The 17,460-nt window shown below is 43.8% G+C and overlaps 2 protein-coding genes across 2 annotated transcripts in view; both read left to right on the forward strand.

Moving 5' to 3' along the window:
• Positions 1-1,295: 1,295 nt before the first annotated feature.
• On the forward strand, positions 1,296-6,204 carry LOC134564636 (zinc finger protein 91-like). The gene is made up of 3 exons (XM_063423597.1): positions 1,296-1,584; positions 1,791-2,393; positions 3,044-6,204. Exons 1-3 carry the CDS (start codon positions 1,326-1,328, stop codon positions 5,689-5,691), a joined length of 3,510 nt encoding a protein of 1,169 aa, XP_063279667.1. The 5' UTR covers positions 1,296-1,325; the 3' UTR covers positions 5,692-6,204.
• A 2,876-nt stretch (positions 6,205-9,080) lies between these two features.
• Positions 9,081-17,460, forward strand: part of CDC5L (cell division cycle 5 like) — a 30,915-nt gene continuing 22,535 nt past the window's right edge. The window contains exons 1-8 of the mRNA XM_063423610.1: positions 9,081-9,409; positions 12,320-12,423; positions 13,245-13,406; positions 14,237-14,364; positions 15,192-15,291; positions 15,375-15,593; positions 16,739-16,883; positions 17,007-17,195. Coding sequence (XP_063279680.1) covers positions 9,365-9,409; positions 12,320-12,423; positions 13,245-13,406; positions 14,237-14,364; positions 15,192-15,291; positions 15,375-15,593; positions 16,739-16,883; positions 17,007-17,195 — 1,092 coding nt within the window. The 5' untranslated portion in view covers positions 9,081-9,364. The remainder of the gene's footprint in view (positions 9,410-12,319; positions 12,424-13,244; positions 13,407-14,236; positions 14,365-15,191; positions 15,292-15,374; positions 15,594-16,738; positions 16,884-17,006; positions 17,196-17,460) is intronic.

Genomic DNA, 17,460 nt, shown 5'->3' on the forward strand with positions numbered 1-17,460 from the left:
CACAAACTCAACAAAAGTTCCTACAAATGGATGCAGCTCCATACACAAGAAGTGCAAGGCTTTGACTTTAAGGCAGATAATTGGTTCCATGATTTTTATTGGGGGAAGAAGACAGGGAATAGGGAAAATTCCTCTCATTGGAGTGGCTAAACATTCCACCCTCTGTCTGGAGACACCACTACTGAGTGCTGAGCATGGAAAATGAGAACTGGGAATCCTCTAGCAATGCAGAATGTGGGATCACAGATGGGGCTGGGGACAAAATAATGTCAGGAACAGGGAACTGGGAGCTGGGGGGATCCCGGGGATGGTAGGACAAGGAGCTACTGGAGAGGCCTTAAAGATCACGAGGCCTCTGGAGCATCTCTCTTACGAGGAAAGACTGTAGGAACTGGACCTGGTTAGTCTGGAGAAGAGAAGATTGAGAGGGGATCTCAACAATCTATGTAAGTATCTCCAAGACAGGCGCCAGGAGGACGGTGCCAGGCTCTTTATAGTGGTGCCCAGGAACAGGATGAAGAGCAATGGCCATAAAATGAAACACAACAATTCCCACCTCAACATGAGGAAGAACTTCTTTACACTGAGAGTGGCAGAGCACTGGAGCAGGCTGCATTGTTTCTCTCTGGAGACGTTCCAAACCCACCTGGACACATTGCTGTGTCACCTGCTTCAGGTGACCCTGCCTTACCAGGGCCCTTCCAGCCCCAACTCACAAAATTACAGAATGGTTTTTGTTGGAAGGGACCAGCTCATTCCAACCAGGCTGTCATGGGCTGGGACACCCTGCATGTATACAAATTTATGTATGCATATAAAGATCTACATCTCTACACATGTATGCACACAGGTTGATACATTTTCCACTTTCAGCCTGAACAGCCTAGAAGGAGAACAGGATGAAACAAAGTTGCTGTTCTGTGTTTCCATGAACTTTGTGACTCCGGCCTGCGACTGTTATTTTTTCTGTCCCCAGCAAGGGAGTGCCTAATTGTTGGCACAATTCCGAATTTAAGTACGATACGTATTAGCTGAGATCGAAATTTACACGAAAAGAAGCAACAATCGATCAAAATTGCTTAAGCCAGCAATAGATTTCGCGGAGCATTCGAATAATTCTGCCCAGGGCTGGGGGCTCCCTGGCCCAGGTGGGTGATTAAACAGAGTTTTTATACCACTGAAGAGCACGTTTAAAACTGAGTTTTAACGCGTATTTGAAACCCCGCACACTCCTCAGGCCGCGGCCCCGCCTCTCCCTCACAGCGGGAGGCTCCGCCCCCGCCGCGCTGCGCAGGCGCGCAGGGCCCGAGGCGCGCGGCCCGGAGATGCCGACGGGGCCGGGAGCGCGGCCGGAGGCCGAGCAGGGAATCCCGCAGGAAATCCCTCAGGAGGCCGCGGAGGGAATCCCGCAGGAAATCCCGCAGGAGGCCGCGGAGGGAATGCCGCGGGAGCCGGCGGAGGGAATGCCGCGGGAGCCGGCGGAGGGAATGCCGCGGGAGCCGGCGGAAGGAATGCCGCGGGAGCCGGCGGAGGGAATCCCGCGGGAGCCCGCGGAGGGAAGCCCGCAGACGGCCGCGGACAGCGGTTAGTGCCGGTGGCCTGGGCACGGCCCCAGCGCGGCTCCCGCGGGAGCGGCGGTGCCCCAAAGACCGCGCAAAGTGGGGATGGCGGGAAGGCGGGGGCGCGCATGCGCACCGGGGGTGCGAGTGGATTATGGTGGACGCGGTGCCGTCGGGTTTTGTGGTTTTTATTTTGGGAATTGCGATAATTGCGTCTGTTTCTCCTCGCAGAGCCCGAGGTGTTTGAGATTGTTCTGCCTATCACTGTCTTTGTGTTGAGCGATGAGGATTTTCTTCAGCATGATGATGAGGACCAGGAAGTGTCCATTCCCGAGGCGGAGCAGGAGTTTAAATTAAACAACAGCCTTTGCCTAAAATATGAAGTGGAGCCTTCAAACGACAGTAGCGGTGTAGGCAATTGGGACGCCAACAAGAATGTGTCAAATGAAGATAATTGTATTAAGTACTCTGAGGATAATTGGTTTGCTGAGAGTGTGTGTAACACATCAATATTATCTTTAAGTGATGGATGTGGTGCAGACACGGATAAATATGGTCAGAATTGCATGTTACCTACATCACCTTGCAAAACAGAGCTTCCAGAGATAATGAAATACGGTGATGGAGAAGATTGTGGTGATAGTGATGGCTTTCAGAAGATTCCTCCTGTCCTCTCCTCTGCTGACAGTGACAGAGCTGACACTTTTGAGACAGTGGTGGTGGTACCCAAAGATGAAGAAGAACCTGTCGGTATTGAAAGTGTTCTTTTTGATGGCAGTCCACAGAAACAACTAGATATCCACAAGGAATTTGAGATAATCGTTAAAATGGAAGGTAATGTATTCATAAGATTATTGCAAGAGTTTAAGAAATATGGTAAACCTCAAGTTTTTGAAATAAAAAAATTGTATAGAAATGCTATGAAACCCATTTCTTTTAGAGTAAGCATTTCAAATTAGATTCATAAATGAAGCAGAAGGAAGATATTGCCTAGAGTATGTTCAGTTCTTTCACAGACTCCTGTGAAAGGCAGTAAAACTACAAAAAGTTGGTATGTTATCATTCTCCTCCAGTGAGAAAAAGGGTGGCCTTGCGTCAAGGAAATGTTCTCAAAATAAAAACACAGATAAAGTGTGGTATTTGTGAGAACAGAGCATTAGAAAAGTTTGGTGTTAGTATTTAGATAGGAATCCTGGCATAAAGATGTTCTGTTAAAAACTGGATATGGGGTTGTCCTGTGAAATTGAGTCTTGAGTGAAAACAGAAAGTATGAAAGAAAGTGGCTTCTAACTAGGAGCAACATTTAAATGTTGGGGACAGAGGGGAGCATGAAGAGAGGCATTAGGGAAAAAATGGAGAGAGGGAAGTAATAAGCAGAAGTAGTGAAGAGCAAGCGAGTTGTTAGGTAATTTGGGATTGTTACTATGAATTAATCATGAATATTGGTGATTGTGTGATATGTGACTTTTTATATCTCCTTGTAGATCCTGTTTCCTCAAATGATAATGAAACGGATTACAGGCAAATAAGCAAATTTGAAGATGAAACTCCGAGTTCTCTTGTGGAATATGGCTTGAAAGAAGAAGAGAAATTTACCTATAATTGTTCTGATCCATTTCTTAATGGATGTTCTCCTACTTTTAAGGAAGATCTAGAAGATGTAGGGAAACCTAACATGAATGCCTCCACTTCTGCTGAATCAAATACTGCTGGAGAGCATATTTACAAGATGTTAACACCATTCAGTAAGAAAAGATACCAGCAACAAAAAGTTGTTTCTTCTCATGCAAGCCCAGAAGAGTTCCAGAGCCAGCAAGAAGGTTTAACGTGGCTGAATGATAGCATGACCATAACACCTCTTCCTAAAACATCTTGTTTTACAACGGAGAATGAAAGATTGAGTTTCAAGTGCAGGTTTTGTAGTTCTGTTTATAAATGCAGTGCACACCTGAAGAAACATATTTATTCTGCACATAAAGATAAGAAAATACATAAATGCTGCTTTTGTAAAAGAACTTTTTTCTTTTCTTTCAATCTCAAGAATCACCTTAAATTTCATAAGAAGATTGCTAGGTTGCAAAAAGCAAGAAAAAATAGAATAAGTGCGAGAAAAGGGATGCAGAAAGGATCTGAAGAGGGAGAATCCGAGACCATGAGAAAAGAAAATAAATACAAGAAATTTTTCATTAAAATTGAAAGGGACTTTACACCTCTGGATGTGCCAGTTAGCTTTTCTTGCAGAATTTGTTTCTTTGCTTCATCAAGTCCTAGGAATTTTATTCATCACATGAAGGGACACAAGGAGAGACCACCTTACCAGTGCCCTCAGTGTGATTACTCCTGCAGCAGCTTGTCCTACCTGTTAAATCACATCTACTGGCATGCTGGCTATAAGCTCTACCAGTGCAGGTTCTGCACCTTTTTTTCACTGTATTTTGCAAGCATGGTGAGGCACAGCCACGTCCACACAGGGGATAAAGTGTATTCCTGTGAGCTGTGCCAGGCAGCATTCACCAGCACCTCAGGGTTGGAGAGACACAGGAGGACACATGCAGGGACAGAAACGTGCCAAACACAGCAACCCGACTGCCTGAGTGCGAGAAAGAAAACTGAAAGACCTCCAAAGAATTACACGTGTGATGAATGTAACCTGGTGTTCTACACTAAAGGACATCTCAGCTTTCACAAGAAATTTCATGAACGGTCAAAGGCTAATGGTTATATGAGTGAGAGCAATAAATACTGTAAAAGCAATATATGCAGTGCTGATGGTGATTCTCAGGGCCATGTTTCTCACTCTCTTTTTGGCAGAGAAAATGATTGTCTGGGTGGGGGAATCCTGACTTCAGAAGTGGAGTTTGAGCAAGCACGTGATGTGTGGGGCAATAAGAAAATGTACCCTGGAAAGAAATTCCTTGAAAACAGCCAAGGAAGCAACAGCATGGCAGTTACTGGAAATAGATCAGAAGTTCCTCAGACCTCTTTCCAAATGGACAGTGTCACTTCCAAAGAGGAGCTTGTCTTCCAATCAGAGGCCTCTCATGCACCAGTGCAAGATGATGCTTCATTTCATAACTTTGTGGAAAACTTGAAGGATACATATCCTTCTAATTTAAATACATTCCAAACATATAGATGCCAGCACTGCAGTTACGCTACTGCCATTCCTAACAACTTCAGGCTGCACCTAAAGATACATACGGATGAAAGACCATTTGTGTGTAAAGAGTGCAATGAGGTATTTAAAACATCAAGCCATTTGCAGAAACACAGCCTTCTTCATGTGAAAAATGGACAGGAGTTTGGAAGTTGCCTCTTTGTAGAGAGGTGTCTAGAGAATCTTGAATTGCATCGTGAAATCCACAGAGGTACATATCCAGAAAGGGATTTTGATTCCTGCAAAGGCTCAGACAGCTCCTTGCTTGGTTCAGAAGTCTGTGGAGTTCAGCGAGGTGTTCAGAGGGGCACAGCAAATGATGTACGAGCACAAAGTCAGCCACTGTTATATCAGTGTGCAGAGTGCAGCTACGCTACTGGCATTTTAGGCAACCTGGAACTCCACATCAGAACTCACACAGGTGAGAGGCCCTACAGCTGCACCGTTTGTCAGAAGAAGTTCCGTACCTCCAGTCACCTGAAAAGGCACAGCCTCACCCATTTGAACGTGGGGCAGTTCAAGTGCAGGAGCTGTGAGTACTCAACCGATAAATGGCTGTCCTTGAAGCAGCACCTGGCTTCGCACAGCGGGCAGGAAACCTCCTCTCCTGGCTGCCTCTACGAGCACAAGGAGCTGCCTGTCAAGACGTACAGGTGTGAGGAGTGTGGCTACTGCACAGCCCGCAACGGGAACCTGAAGCTCCACCTGAGGATCCACACGGGGGAGAAGCCGTTCCAGTGCAGGCAGTGCTCCCTGGCTTTCCGCACCTCCAGCCACCTCAAACGCCACCTGCTGACTCACCTCAAGCTGCACTGCAGGAGGTGCAGGTATTCCACAATGGATAAACATGCTTTCCAAAAGCACATCAAAAAGCACAAAAAGAAGTACAAGTGTGCAAAGTGTAATGTGGTGCTGCCCAGCAAAAAACTGCTGGAGAAACATAAGCAGAATCACAAGCTTGGAATGTCAGGCTGAGAATTGGAAGCTGGTACTTGGTTTTGGGCAAGTTTGCATGTCCTGCATTTCTTCATGGCTTTATGTTCCTTTGCTGTGCTCGGAACAGTGGCTGGTAATGGATGCATCCAGCATTTTGGTTGAGAGAGTGAAATTTGGGGTACTGGTTTGCTGCAGGTGTTTGTGAGAACATCAATTCTAGCACAGGCTGTGCTGAAGATTTTGGAGACACTTTTTCATCCCTGAGTAACTGCTTCAGTAGAGGTCAGTTATTTTGGCCAGTGTTCATCTGTGATTTTGCGCCACGTATTTTCTGGTAAAAATTTAATAAGAAAAAAAATCTGTTTTCTAACCAAAATAATGTCTAAAGGGAGGGGAAGAAGGGCATGTTATATTTTGTAGTAATAACTTTTCATATAAAAATTATCAGTGTATCTGGATGCTACCTCCCATCTGCTGAATGTTACCTCCTTTACTCCGAGGTACTTTTGCAATACCAAGAGAAAAAAAAATAGTGTTTCGCCAAATTACAGATCAAAGTATGCATGTCATCACTGGGTAATTGTGACATGAAAATGTTTCACATGTGTCTGTTTATATGTTTATTAAGCTTTTACCTTGTCTGCAGTTTTGATAATTTTTGTAGTAGTCTGACAGAAATGGTTGTGTTCAGAAGCATCTATTTTATGATATTGGGAATCTTTAAATCTTTAATTTTGTGTGAATGTCCGATGTTAATCTAGTAGAAATGCCTTACCTTTTCTCAGGTTGGTAGTGACTGTGTTGTTTGTTAAAATAGATGATACATTTTTCAAATAACTTCTGTTAATATGAGCAGGTGCTCATACTTGTGAATGCTATTTAGTTACATTGAAAATCTTGGCAATATCAGAAACTGTTCAATTTATTTTAAGCACTTCAGTCTAAAATACTGAAAGGACCATTGTACTATGCAGCAGTTGGTGCAGGGTGTGGTGAACCCAGATGGATGCTGCTTCCAATTTATATTCAAATCTAGACAAATCTTTTGTTTGTTTTGGAGTTAAGCAGTGCTGGGAACTCTTGAGTGCACTAAGTGGTTTTAATAATAGTGTGTTATCCTCTGGTGTGAGGAAAGACAACAGCAAAGGGCTGGTGCAAACGGTCCCAATGCTACAGCTCAGTCCATGGAGCAGCAGAACAAATCTGTGGTTTAATTTAGAGAATGTAAATGTGGAACTCAGTGCCTTTTTTTTTTTTTTTTCTGCTCCTGGCTGAGTGCCTTTCTGAAGAAATACAGATAATGTCTTGTAGAGGCTTTCTGGTAGGAGACAGCCTGGGAAGGGCTGCACAGAGAGGCAGCAGAGTTCCTTTTTTAAGGTGTTTAAAAGCCTTCTGCATGTAATCCTGGACAAGCAGCTCCGGGTGGCCCTGCCTGAGCAGGGGCTTGTCTTCCACAACTCCTGCAGCCATTCTGTGATCTGGAGACATTTTCCAATGATGGGTTGAAACTCATGGACAGATGCATGTATTTAAGGCCAGATCAGCAAAGATATTCAAGTTCTTTGCAGCTTCAGTGAAGTCAGACAAGCAAGCATCCATGCATGAACTGGGGTGGTTACAGGTGAGTGATTTAAACCTTGGAGCCACCTAATCCAGTTCTGAGAAAGAAGAATGTTATCCTGTATGAAAAAGAAAAGCATTTCTGAGAAATAATAATGGTTACTCAAGCTTGGAGGAGTTTTTACCTGTGTTACATGACAATTCTGATCATTTATTTGAAAAGAACAGGTACAAAGAGAAAACAAAAATACTGAAGTAATTTTAAGTCTATCAGATGAGACAAGAAGGCTAAATCTGATGGAGCATAGTTGTTTAAAAGTATGGTAGAGCCTGGTTTAAGGGGATAAATTAATTGCAGTAAATTTATGAAAGTTTGTAAATTTCTTTAAGTTTGTAACAAGAAGGTATTTTCAGTTGGGGCTTGATGATTTTGTAAAAATAATTATTCCTAGCCTCTAATAAAAATAAACAGTTCAATGACTCCTGATGTGTTGCTTTATGTTCCTTATGCACTGCACTGGATTTTTGGGATTTCAAAGGTATTCTCAGTCTGCTAAGTCAGAGGTTAAATTTAAAGGTTGAGGGATATTCAGTTTCAAATAAGACATGGGCTGTTGTCGGCGTAAAGAAAAATCAAAGTCTTTCCTAAATCATACTGTGAAGTTTCCTATTTAAACCAAAAATGTTTCGTAATTTTCTCCATGAACACATCCTGAATTTGGACAAAACAGAGAAAAGTAACAAGACAAATTGAGCAGAAGGCTGTCATTTTACCTGCTGTGCATCTGCTAATTAAATGAATACAAGTTAAACTGGAGGTGATGTAAATGAACAGTAGTGAGTCAGACCTGTATGGTGTGGTGGTGCATCCTCCTGTTTGGGCCACACTGTGGTCTCAGAAAATCTCATTAGGGCTTGGCCTTGACGAGCTGGGCCAAGCTCCTCTTGAGTTTATCCAAAACACTGTCTGATCCCAGGAACTTGTGCTGCCTAAGCAGCCCCCTGGGTTTTAACAGCCTTTGGGAACTTTTCTTGCCCAAATAACCTTCTAGGTGGAACAATGTTTTCAGTTTGAATTCTGAAAGAAAGTTACCCACCTGAACTGCAGCCAGGGTGGGACATGGCCATGAGCAAAGCCAAGTCTGTTTTGGCTCTCTAAGCAGTGGTATTGGAGACCCCCTGAGCTCTGCAGCCTGCGGAGGGCTGAGACCAGCACTCCCCTCTGCGTGGGGCCTCTCTGAGCCACACAGCTCCCAGGCTGGAGATACCTGGGGGTCACAGCTGGGTGACAGTGACAGATCTGAGCTGATCCCGACTCTTTGAGACCCAACCCTTCACCTGTTGAGAGTGACAGGAGTGAAAATTTCCCGAATTCAGGCATGTACCTTGTACACGCTCCTTTAGTGCGAGTGTGAATATGCAAATGCACTACCAATGTTGCTCTCTTGTAGAATCATAGAATAGTTTTGCATTGGCAGCTTAAAGATTATCTCGTTCCACCCCCTGCGATGGGCAGGGACACCTTCCACCATCCCAGGCTGCTCCAAGCCCTGTCCAAACTGGCCTTGGACACTGCCAGGGATCCAGGGGCAGCCACTGCTTCCCTGGGCACCCTGTGCCAGGGCCTCCCCACCCTCACAGCCGAGAATTTATTCCACACATAAACGCACGGGGGTTTTCCCTGAAATTAACAAAATACCCTCTAAACGGAACATTGGGGAGATGTGATTACGTTCCGCTGTCCCTTTCCTCTCTCATTTGTGTCCCTTGGGGCTATTTGAGGAGTTTAATGGGCGCCCAGTTCAAACGCCCTTCCGCCGTGCGCTCCTCCGGCCGGCAGGTGGCGCTAGCGCCGCCTCAGCGCACGCGGGGGGCTGCGCATGCGCAGAACGGCGGGACCCGCTTCCCTGGAGGAGCAGCGGCCTCAGTTCCCGTGGAAAAGCCGCCGGCCCCGCTTCCCTGGGAAAGCACCGGACCCGCTTCCCGCTTTTCTGGCAGAGCAGCCGGCCTCGCTTCCCTCGCCCTCGGCACCCGCCGCCGCTGAGGGCGACCGTGCGCGGTCTCGGCTGGCCCCGCTGACACCAGCTGCGCTCCCGTCCCCTCTCCATTCTCTCGCTCCAGGGGTTCGTCCCCGCCTCCCTTCGCCGCCAAGATGCCGCGGATTATGATTAAAGGCGGCGTGTGGCGGAACACCGAGGTAGGACTCGGCGGGGTTTGAGCCCTCGTCCCTCTCAGGGCCCGAGGAGTTGGGGGAGCCCTCGCTGTGCGCAGGCGCGGGAGGGGTGGGTGTCGTGGTGCGCCTGCGCGGGGCGCTCGGGGTTCGGGGTGTCCCGGGCAGGTTCGGGTCTGGCGGAGCCCCAGAGCCGGGACATCGGAGGGTCTGGGGCCGCAGGAGCGAGGGCAGCGCAGCTGGGGAAGGGTCTGGAGCACAGGTCTAATGAGGAGCCCAGAGGGAGCTGGGAGGGGCTCAGCCTGGGGAAAAGGAGGCTCAGGAGGTACTTTCTGGTCCTCCACAACTCCCTGACAGGAGGGTGCAGCCAGGTGGGGGTTGGGCTCTGCTCCCAGGCAACAAGCGACAGGACAAGAGGACATGGCCTCGAACTGCACCAGGAGAGGTTTAAGTTGGACATTGGGAAGAATTTTTCACAGAAAAGGGTGATCAGTTGGAATGGGCTGCCCAGGGAGGTGATGGAGTCGCCGTCCCTGGAAGTGTTTAAAGAAAGACTGGATGTGGCACTGAGTGCCTCATTGACATGGTGGTGATCAGACATAGATTAAATTCAGTCATCTGAGAGACCTTTTCCAAGCTGACTGATTCTGTGATTCCTTGGCTCTCTCTTGGGCTGCGTTCCCCAGCAACCTGTGCCTTCCTCTTTCCTGCTGCCTCAGTGGGCAAAGGTGACTTTGGTGTTGTTTTTCCTTCGGGCTGCAGGCTGGGAAGCTCAGCCATGTGTGTGTCATGTCCTGCTCCAAGGAAACTGTTCCCACTGCTGGAGTGGAAGCATGGGCTGTGCTTGGAGAGGGGCCTCTCACAGACTAGAGTGGGACTTGTACTGCCTAGGCAGGTTTCTTATGCTCTAGGGAAATCAGGCAAAAGGAATCTCTTGCCCTTGAAGAGAATTCCAAATGTGGAAATGGCAAAGTCATAGAATTTTTAGGATTGGAAAAGACTTATGATCACCGAGTGTCTGGCCATCAACCCAGCACCAGCACCATGTTCACCATTTAACCTGTCCTTAAGTGCCACATCCACCTTTTTTATCACTTCCAGAAATGATGGCTCCACTACCACCCTCGACAGCCTGTTCCAATGTTTTATAACCCTTTCCACAGGGGAAAAACATCCTAATAACTAATCTAAACTCCTGGTGCAACTTCAGTCTGTTTCTTTTCAGTGTGTATGGGCTCTTCATCTGCAGCCCCAAGAATTCTGTGCACAGAAATTACTGTTCCAAAAAAGAATGATCCCCTTTAATTTTGCTGTCACAAGCTTTCAGAACTACAAGTGATCATGAAAAAGAATAATATATAATAAATTAATGAGAAGTCAAGGATGTCAGGCTTATTAGATGCATGTTTAAAGCAAAAGGATGCACCTGGTACTGTAAAATGCAGAACTCTGTCACTGCATATTGTGAACACCAGGCATGTACGTGATTCCAGGAAACGGTGAGGAAAAAGTCATAGAAGATAAAATGTGCTGGGTGTGCTTTTAAGCACTTGTGGTGTATCAGTGATGTGCCAGGAAGCAGCTAAATTTGGGGTCAGCAGAGGACAAGAAAACTCATGATGTCCTAACCCCATTCTTAGGGTCTTCCATACTTGATAAATTTTGGTGACTGTTTAAGAGAAAGAGCAGTGCATTGAATGGAATCACAGAAAGTCCTGGATGGGAGGGGACCCACAGGGACCATCGAGTCCAGCTCCTGCACAGAACACCCCCAGGAATCCCACCCTGTGCGTGAGAGCATTGTCCAAATGCTGCTTGGACTCTGGCAGGCCTAGGGCTGTGCTCACTGCCCTGAGGAGCCTGTTCCAGGGCCAAAATAGATCCCTGGTTCACCAGGCTTTGTGTACCAGAGATAAAATAGCTGTTGGTTTGTTTTTATTAACATTTTGGTTATACATACAGCATTAAAAACAGAGAAAGTGGAACCAGGTCATTCATAAAATGTCTGGTTACTTGTAAAAAAAGCCTGTTAATGTTACTGGTACAGCCCCCGTGTGCCACAGAGCACCAAGTAAGTTAAAAAACCACACAAGGGAGGATTTATTATTTATTTCAGAACAGTAATTACATGAATTGTTGCTTGTAGCAGCTCAAGCCAGATCAAGAGCTGATCATAAGCTCAGAGTTAAAGCTGTTTTTCTTTGGGGGGTGTCAGTGGAGACAGTGTCAAACTCACTGAGCACTCACTGGGTACAGGAGAGGGACATCTGTGGTTGACAGGGCTGCAAGAATGGCTTTAATGCATTTAACATACCACTTTCTCTGAATAAATCAGAAATAATGAACCCATCTATCGAGGAAAGAATAGAGGGATTGATGGATTGATTGACAGAAAATTAATAGCACTTCTGGCTTTTTATCAAATTCAGTGCACACTTCATTTTATGTGAACAAGCTGGCTCCCAAGCTGAATCTATTACATTTTTATTCCAGTTGTATTAAATGTGAAAAATAAAATTTTATAGTATTTAAAACAAGGCAGCCAGAAATATCTGCCAATTCAGCTTTTTTTTTCCAATTGTGTTGTCATTACCAGACAAACACTTCCTTACTTCTCCTGCTGTCCTTCAGGGAAGACATGCAGAGCCTTTAAACACTAATGCATTAGAGAACACTGCAAATAATCATTTGGGAAGTTCTGTTGGACACATCAAGTTTGGAACAATAACCATGTGTCTTTTTCATGTAATCTTTATGGATTTCATTGGCCTTTGAAATACAAATCCTCATTTTTCTTGAGAATAAAATAGAACAGAAGTAACAGTGTAATGCTGTTTCCTCTGGGCCAGCCTATGAACCTTACCATGTTCTCCTTTGCTTAAGCTCAGACTTTCTGTTTTGCAGTCCATAAGGGTATTTATTTATGTTTTTTTCAAGGATGAAATTCTGAAAGCAGCTGTTATGAAATATGGCAAAAACCAGTGGTCTCGAATTGCCTCATTATTGCACAGGAAATCAGCAAAGCAGTGCAAAGCCAGATGGTAAGTGAGAGGTGCTGTGCCTGGGGAATATGACCTTCATAATTAGGGGAAATTTAGGAAAAAATGTTACCACAGACTAATTTATGTCCACAAAGCCTCAACAGTTTTAACACTGTTGGATTTTATCATGGAAACTTCAAATTCTTACTGCTTGAAAATAGTTGAACAAAGGTAGCCAAATGTCCTGTTTGCCAGTGACTGCAGTGTTAGCAAATGCAGGATCACTTTAAATTATAAACATTAGTTTTTCCCTTTATTTAAACATGTTTTAATCGCTGGATATTGCCAAGGAAGTAAAATTGTAAGATACTAATCTCTCTTACATATAATTTTCTAGTTTTGTGTAATGGGAGTTTGGCTTGAGAGTAAATGTTTAGAAATTGCACTGTGAAATTTAATATTTTATAAGAAACAGGAGCTTTAAGCTGATGCAAATACTGATGCAATATGAATGTATTTGAGAATCAGACTTAGTTTCTCAAGTACTGAACCACACATATTTAATAGAATATTTGTACAGTTAACAGGACTGGCACAGTTGAGAATTATTAAGATAATTGTTGAAGGCTCCAGACCAAACAATTCTACCATTTTTCTGTATTTGAAAGTGGCAATTTTTACTTTTTTTTTTCAGAATTAATTCTGTGACTCTTTACCTTGCCAGAATAGAGATGGGAAAAGGAAGAAGAGGCAGTATCTCTATGAAAAGTGCTGGATAAATAATACATTTTAAAGCTCAAATACATATGGCATTAAAACAAATATCCACAAATCAGTGGATAACTTGGATCTGTCATCCTTAATTTTTTCCCTTACTACAGGTACGAATGGCTGGACCCGAGCATCAAAAAGACAGAGTGGTCTCGGGAGGAGGAGGAGAAACTGTTGCACCTGGCCAAGCTGATGCCAACCCAGTGGAGAACCATTGCCCCCATCATTGGGAGAACTGCTGCACAGTGCCTGGAACACTATGAATTTCTGCTGTGAGTTTCTGCTTGCCTGGAGGAAAGTCTAGCCAGGAATACCCAAAAAAATCTGTGGAGTTGTAGCAATGTGTCATTCCCTTCTGCCATGGTGGTAAATTAGAGTGGTTTCAAGTTGATTGAGTCCTTTTGTAAGCAAATCTTTAAAGAGTGTTTTCAGTCACTTGTGTCTAGTTTGAAAGAAGCTCCTGGAACCTGGAGAGCAGCTTGAACAGAGATAGGTGTATCTCCTCTTACTCCTGGGCATTCTGGCCAGGGAACTGTCAGGTTTTATGCTTTTATCAGGCTGTTTGGGCATTTTTGACTGGCTGATCAGCAGGAGTGGGTATGTGAGAAAGAAAAGAGACACAAAACACGTGTTGAAATGGCTGAATGTGCAGATACCATCTCTCTGCTACAAAGAGTTTCTTTAGGCCATGAGAAGAGAAAGAATGGGCTGCTTTCCCTTGTGAGCTTTCTTAATTCTGGTGCTATTGGTTGAGTAGAAGAAACACAATAGAAAACTTGATTTTTTTAATTGTCACACTGTTTTTATTTATTCTTGTTTTTATTGTTGAAGATTACCTGAGGAAATTTCTTTACTACTAGCTGTATCAGTATTGTATTTTATATAAAATGTTATTGTTGCAATGTAATACTGTGTTGGTTTCTCTCTCTCATCTTGTTTAACATTACGTATCATGCTTGTGAATTGTATAACAGATTTAATGTATTGCACAGAGTACAAGGTTACTGCTTCATGATCAGTCTGTGGAGACATTTAAGGGATGGTTATTGTGAGTCTGGGGGAGAACACAGAGCTGGTGGTGACACCTGCAATGTGTTACCAGGGACAAAGCTGCTCAGAGAGACAATGAGGAGGAAACTGCTGATGATCCCCGGAAGCTGAAACCTGGAGAAATCGATCCAAATCCAGAAACCAAACCTGCCAGGCCAGATCCCATTGACATGGATGAAGGTGAGTTAGGAGTATGTTTACCATTTTAAACAGAAATCTGATCGGTTTGATTTTTCTGTTTACACAGCCAATGTGCCCTGGTTTTCTTCTTTTTTTCCAGCACCACCTGGTCATTAATTTACTTACAAATTTTGTCTTGTTTTTGTATCTGGCCAGTCAGTTATGCTTTTCCAGTTTTCCTTTTCTTAGTGTGTTTTTTGCCTCCTTATCTGTCACCTTCATCTGTTACCATGACTGGCTGTTCTTTGCTTTGACAACTGCTCTGCTTGTTTGAATTCTGTATCTTCATCATTTTCCAGCAGCTCACACCTCTCAGATGAATCCATGCTGAAGCACAGAAGGATGGCCTGACTTCTTTTTCTTTTTTCTTCCTTGCAATGTTATGAACTAAAAAATGAGCATTGTTAAAATTCCATGAATAGACCATTGGTGGTTTTGAACAGTCACAGGTTCAGAGAAACAGCAGTCTCAGCTCTGGAAGTAAATGCAAGTAATAAGTTCTCAAGATAATACTCTCAGATAAAGACGGAAATGAAGTTTTACTTCCATTAATGTGGTCAGTTTGCCTCTTTATGTAAATATCTTAATTTGCTGTTGATACCTATTGATATTATTTTCAGCATTAGGCTTTTCTTCTACAAGTCTTCATTTCACCTGGCCAGTGAGTCAGTAAATACATTGGGACAACACGGAGATCAGTGATGACAGAATGCCTGGGATTGATTGATTAAGCTTTCAAAGATGTTTTTCTGATCTTAATATCACCTTTTTCCTGGCTCTCACCTTTAAGTGCAGATTCACTGCTGTATTTATCTGTACTATTGCAGATGAGCTGGAAATGCTGTCTGAGGCTCGAGCGCGTCTGGCGAACACGCAGGGAAAGAAGGCCAAGAGGAAAGCCAGGGAGAAGCAGCTGGAAGAAGCTCGGTAAACTCACACTTAGTTTCATATCCTGGGACTGCCTCTCTTTACTCGACACTTTAAATGACGTGGTGTTACTGTTTCTTTAGACGTCTTGCTGCTCTCCAGAAAAGACGAGAACTTCGCGCTGCTGGAATTGAGATCCAGAAGAAAAGAAAAAAGAAGAGAGGGGTGGATTACAATGCAGAAATTCCATTTGAAAAAAAGCCTGCCCCTGGTTTTTATGATACATCAGAAGAAAATTATCAGTCCCTGGATGCAGATTTCAGGAGACTGCGTCAGCAGGACCTGGATGGAGAGTTAAGATCGTAAGTGTTTGTTGTAATAAGGAGGGTATTTGAAAAAAAACCAACCCATATATATGTGTGTTAAGTCCTGGAAACATAATGTGGGTGGCAAATGTATTTTCCATGGGACAGATACAAGTGCAAGTGGCCTCTGCGTTTTCAGTTTTCTGTATTTTTATCTTTCTAAAAGGTCTAATTCACCTGTTGTCTATAATCACCTTTTTTCTTTCCTCTAGTTCACCTTTTATCTATCAGAATAAAGTTTCTCATTCATGTTCTTTCTCTTTAAGTTGAAATGTCGCTTTTTGAGGTTGTTTTTTTTAGCAGTTCTTTGCTTGTGTATTTTGTGTCCTTTAAGTAATAATCTTACTAAGATTGCTTATAGGAGTAGATTTGTAGTATTACATTTGATGGAGGTGTTCTGAAGTTGATGTCCTTAAATGCTTAATTTCTCCACATTCCCCCAAAAAATCCCCAAATGTGTAGTTGAGAAGTTAAATGCCACGCTTGGGTACATATTTAATTGTAGAGTTGCATTTCCCACTATTTCTGCCAAAACTGCTTTTTACTGGGAGAGTCCAGTGCCACATACAATTTGGTTTATTAACTTGTGTTACTGGATTTTCTGTATGGCTCTTCATTCAGAGGGTCAGGCAGGAGCTTCAGACTGAAGTTTATGATTTCACTGACTGCCCCCATTGCTGTCTAAAGGAAATTCCATTTTTATTAAAGACTGAAGAGAAATTGGTTCCCACTTTCCACAAAAGAAAGTGTCCATCTTCCCTTAGCAGCTGCTGGAGAAAAAGGGACTGTTCACATTCCCTTATTTTTACTATCTAAATTCTTGGCCTGACACTTTTTAAATTGATCCAGTGACCCTCTTGATTGTAGTTATTCAGCCTAAAAGGTAAATCTGTTGCATTTAACCATCAGATTTAGCTTTTAGGTTGATTCCATAATTTAAAAACATTACAGTGCCCTGTAGTAGGTTCTGCTGCAGGATCTGCAGATCACATCTAATCACCCACAAAGCGCTCCACTCTTTCTGCAGTGTTTTATTTCAGCCTATCCAGTGTTTGATAAGGGTACAGCCTTTTTGCTCTTAGCTGCTTTGCTTTGTAGCTGCTCTGTGTGTTCTGAAATGATTCTGTTTTCCACAATAACAGTGAGAGGGAGGGAAGAGAGCGCAAAAAGGACAAGCAACACATGAAACGGAAAAAAGAGTCAGACTTGCCCTCGGCTATTCTGCAGACCAGTGGAGTGTCAGAATTTACCAAGAAAAGGAGTAAGCTGGTGCTTCCAGCTCCTCAGGTGAGGTGTTTGCTGATAATAAACAACTTATAAGGCCAGTACCAAACAGTGCTTTCTGTTTCATCAAATGGATCTCATAGTTACATTGTGTCTTACTGTGCCTTGGGGTTTTCTCTTTCAAAGATATCTGATACAGAACTTGAAGAAGTTGTGAAAGTCGGCCAGGCAAGTGAGATTGCACGGCAGACTGCAGAGGAATCTGGAATCACAAACTCAGCCTCCAGCACTCTTCTGTCTGAATATAATGTAACCAACAACAGCATAGCTCTGAGGACTCCCAAAACTCCAGCAGCCCAGGACAGGATCCTGCAGGTAGAGTATAAATGTGCAGGGTGGGTTTTAAGTTTTGGAGTCAACTGAGTAGAAGGTGTAAGTGCTAGAGAAGCACTCCTGAGATTATGTGCAATAGTGGGATTTGAAGCAATTGCAGTCTTCAGGATACTGAAGGGCATAGAAGCAGATCTGCTTCTATCTGATCAATTATCACTGTGTTTCAAAACATTCTTTTTCCTTTAGTCACATATTGTGTAAAGCTTTTAACCATTTTCTTGCTGTCTTGCATAATTTTCCTTGTCTT

This window comes from Prinia subflava, chromosome 2, assembly GCF_021018805.1.
Source record: "Prinia subflava isolate CZ2003 ecotype Zambia chromosome 2, Cam_Psub_1.2, whole genome shotgun sequence".
Taxonomy (NCBI): domain Eukaryota; kingdom Metazoa; phylum Chordata; class Aves; order Passeriformes; family Cisticolidae; genus Prinia; species Prinia subflava.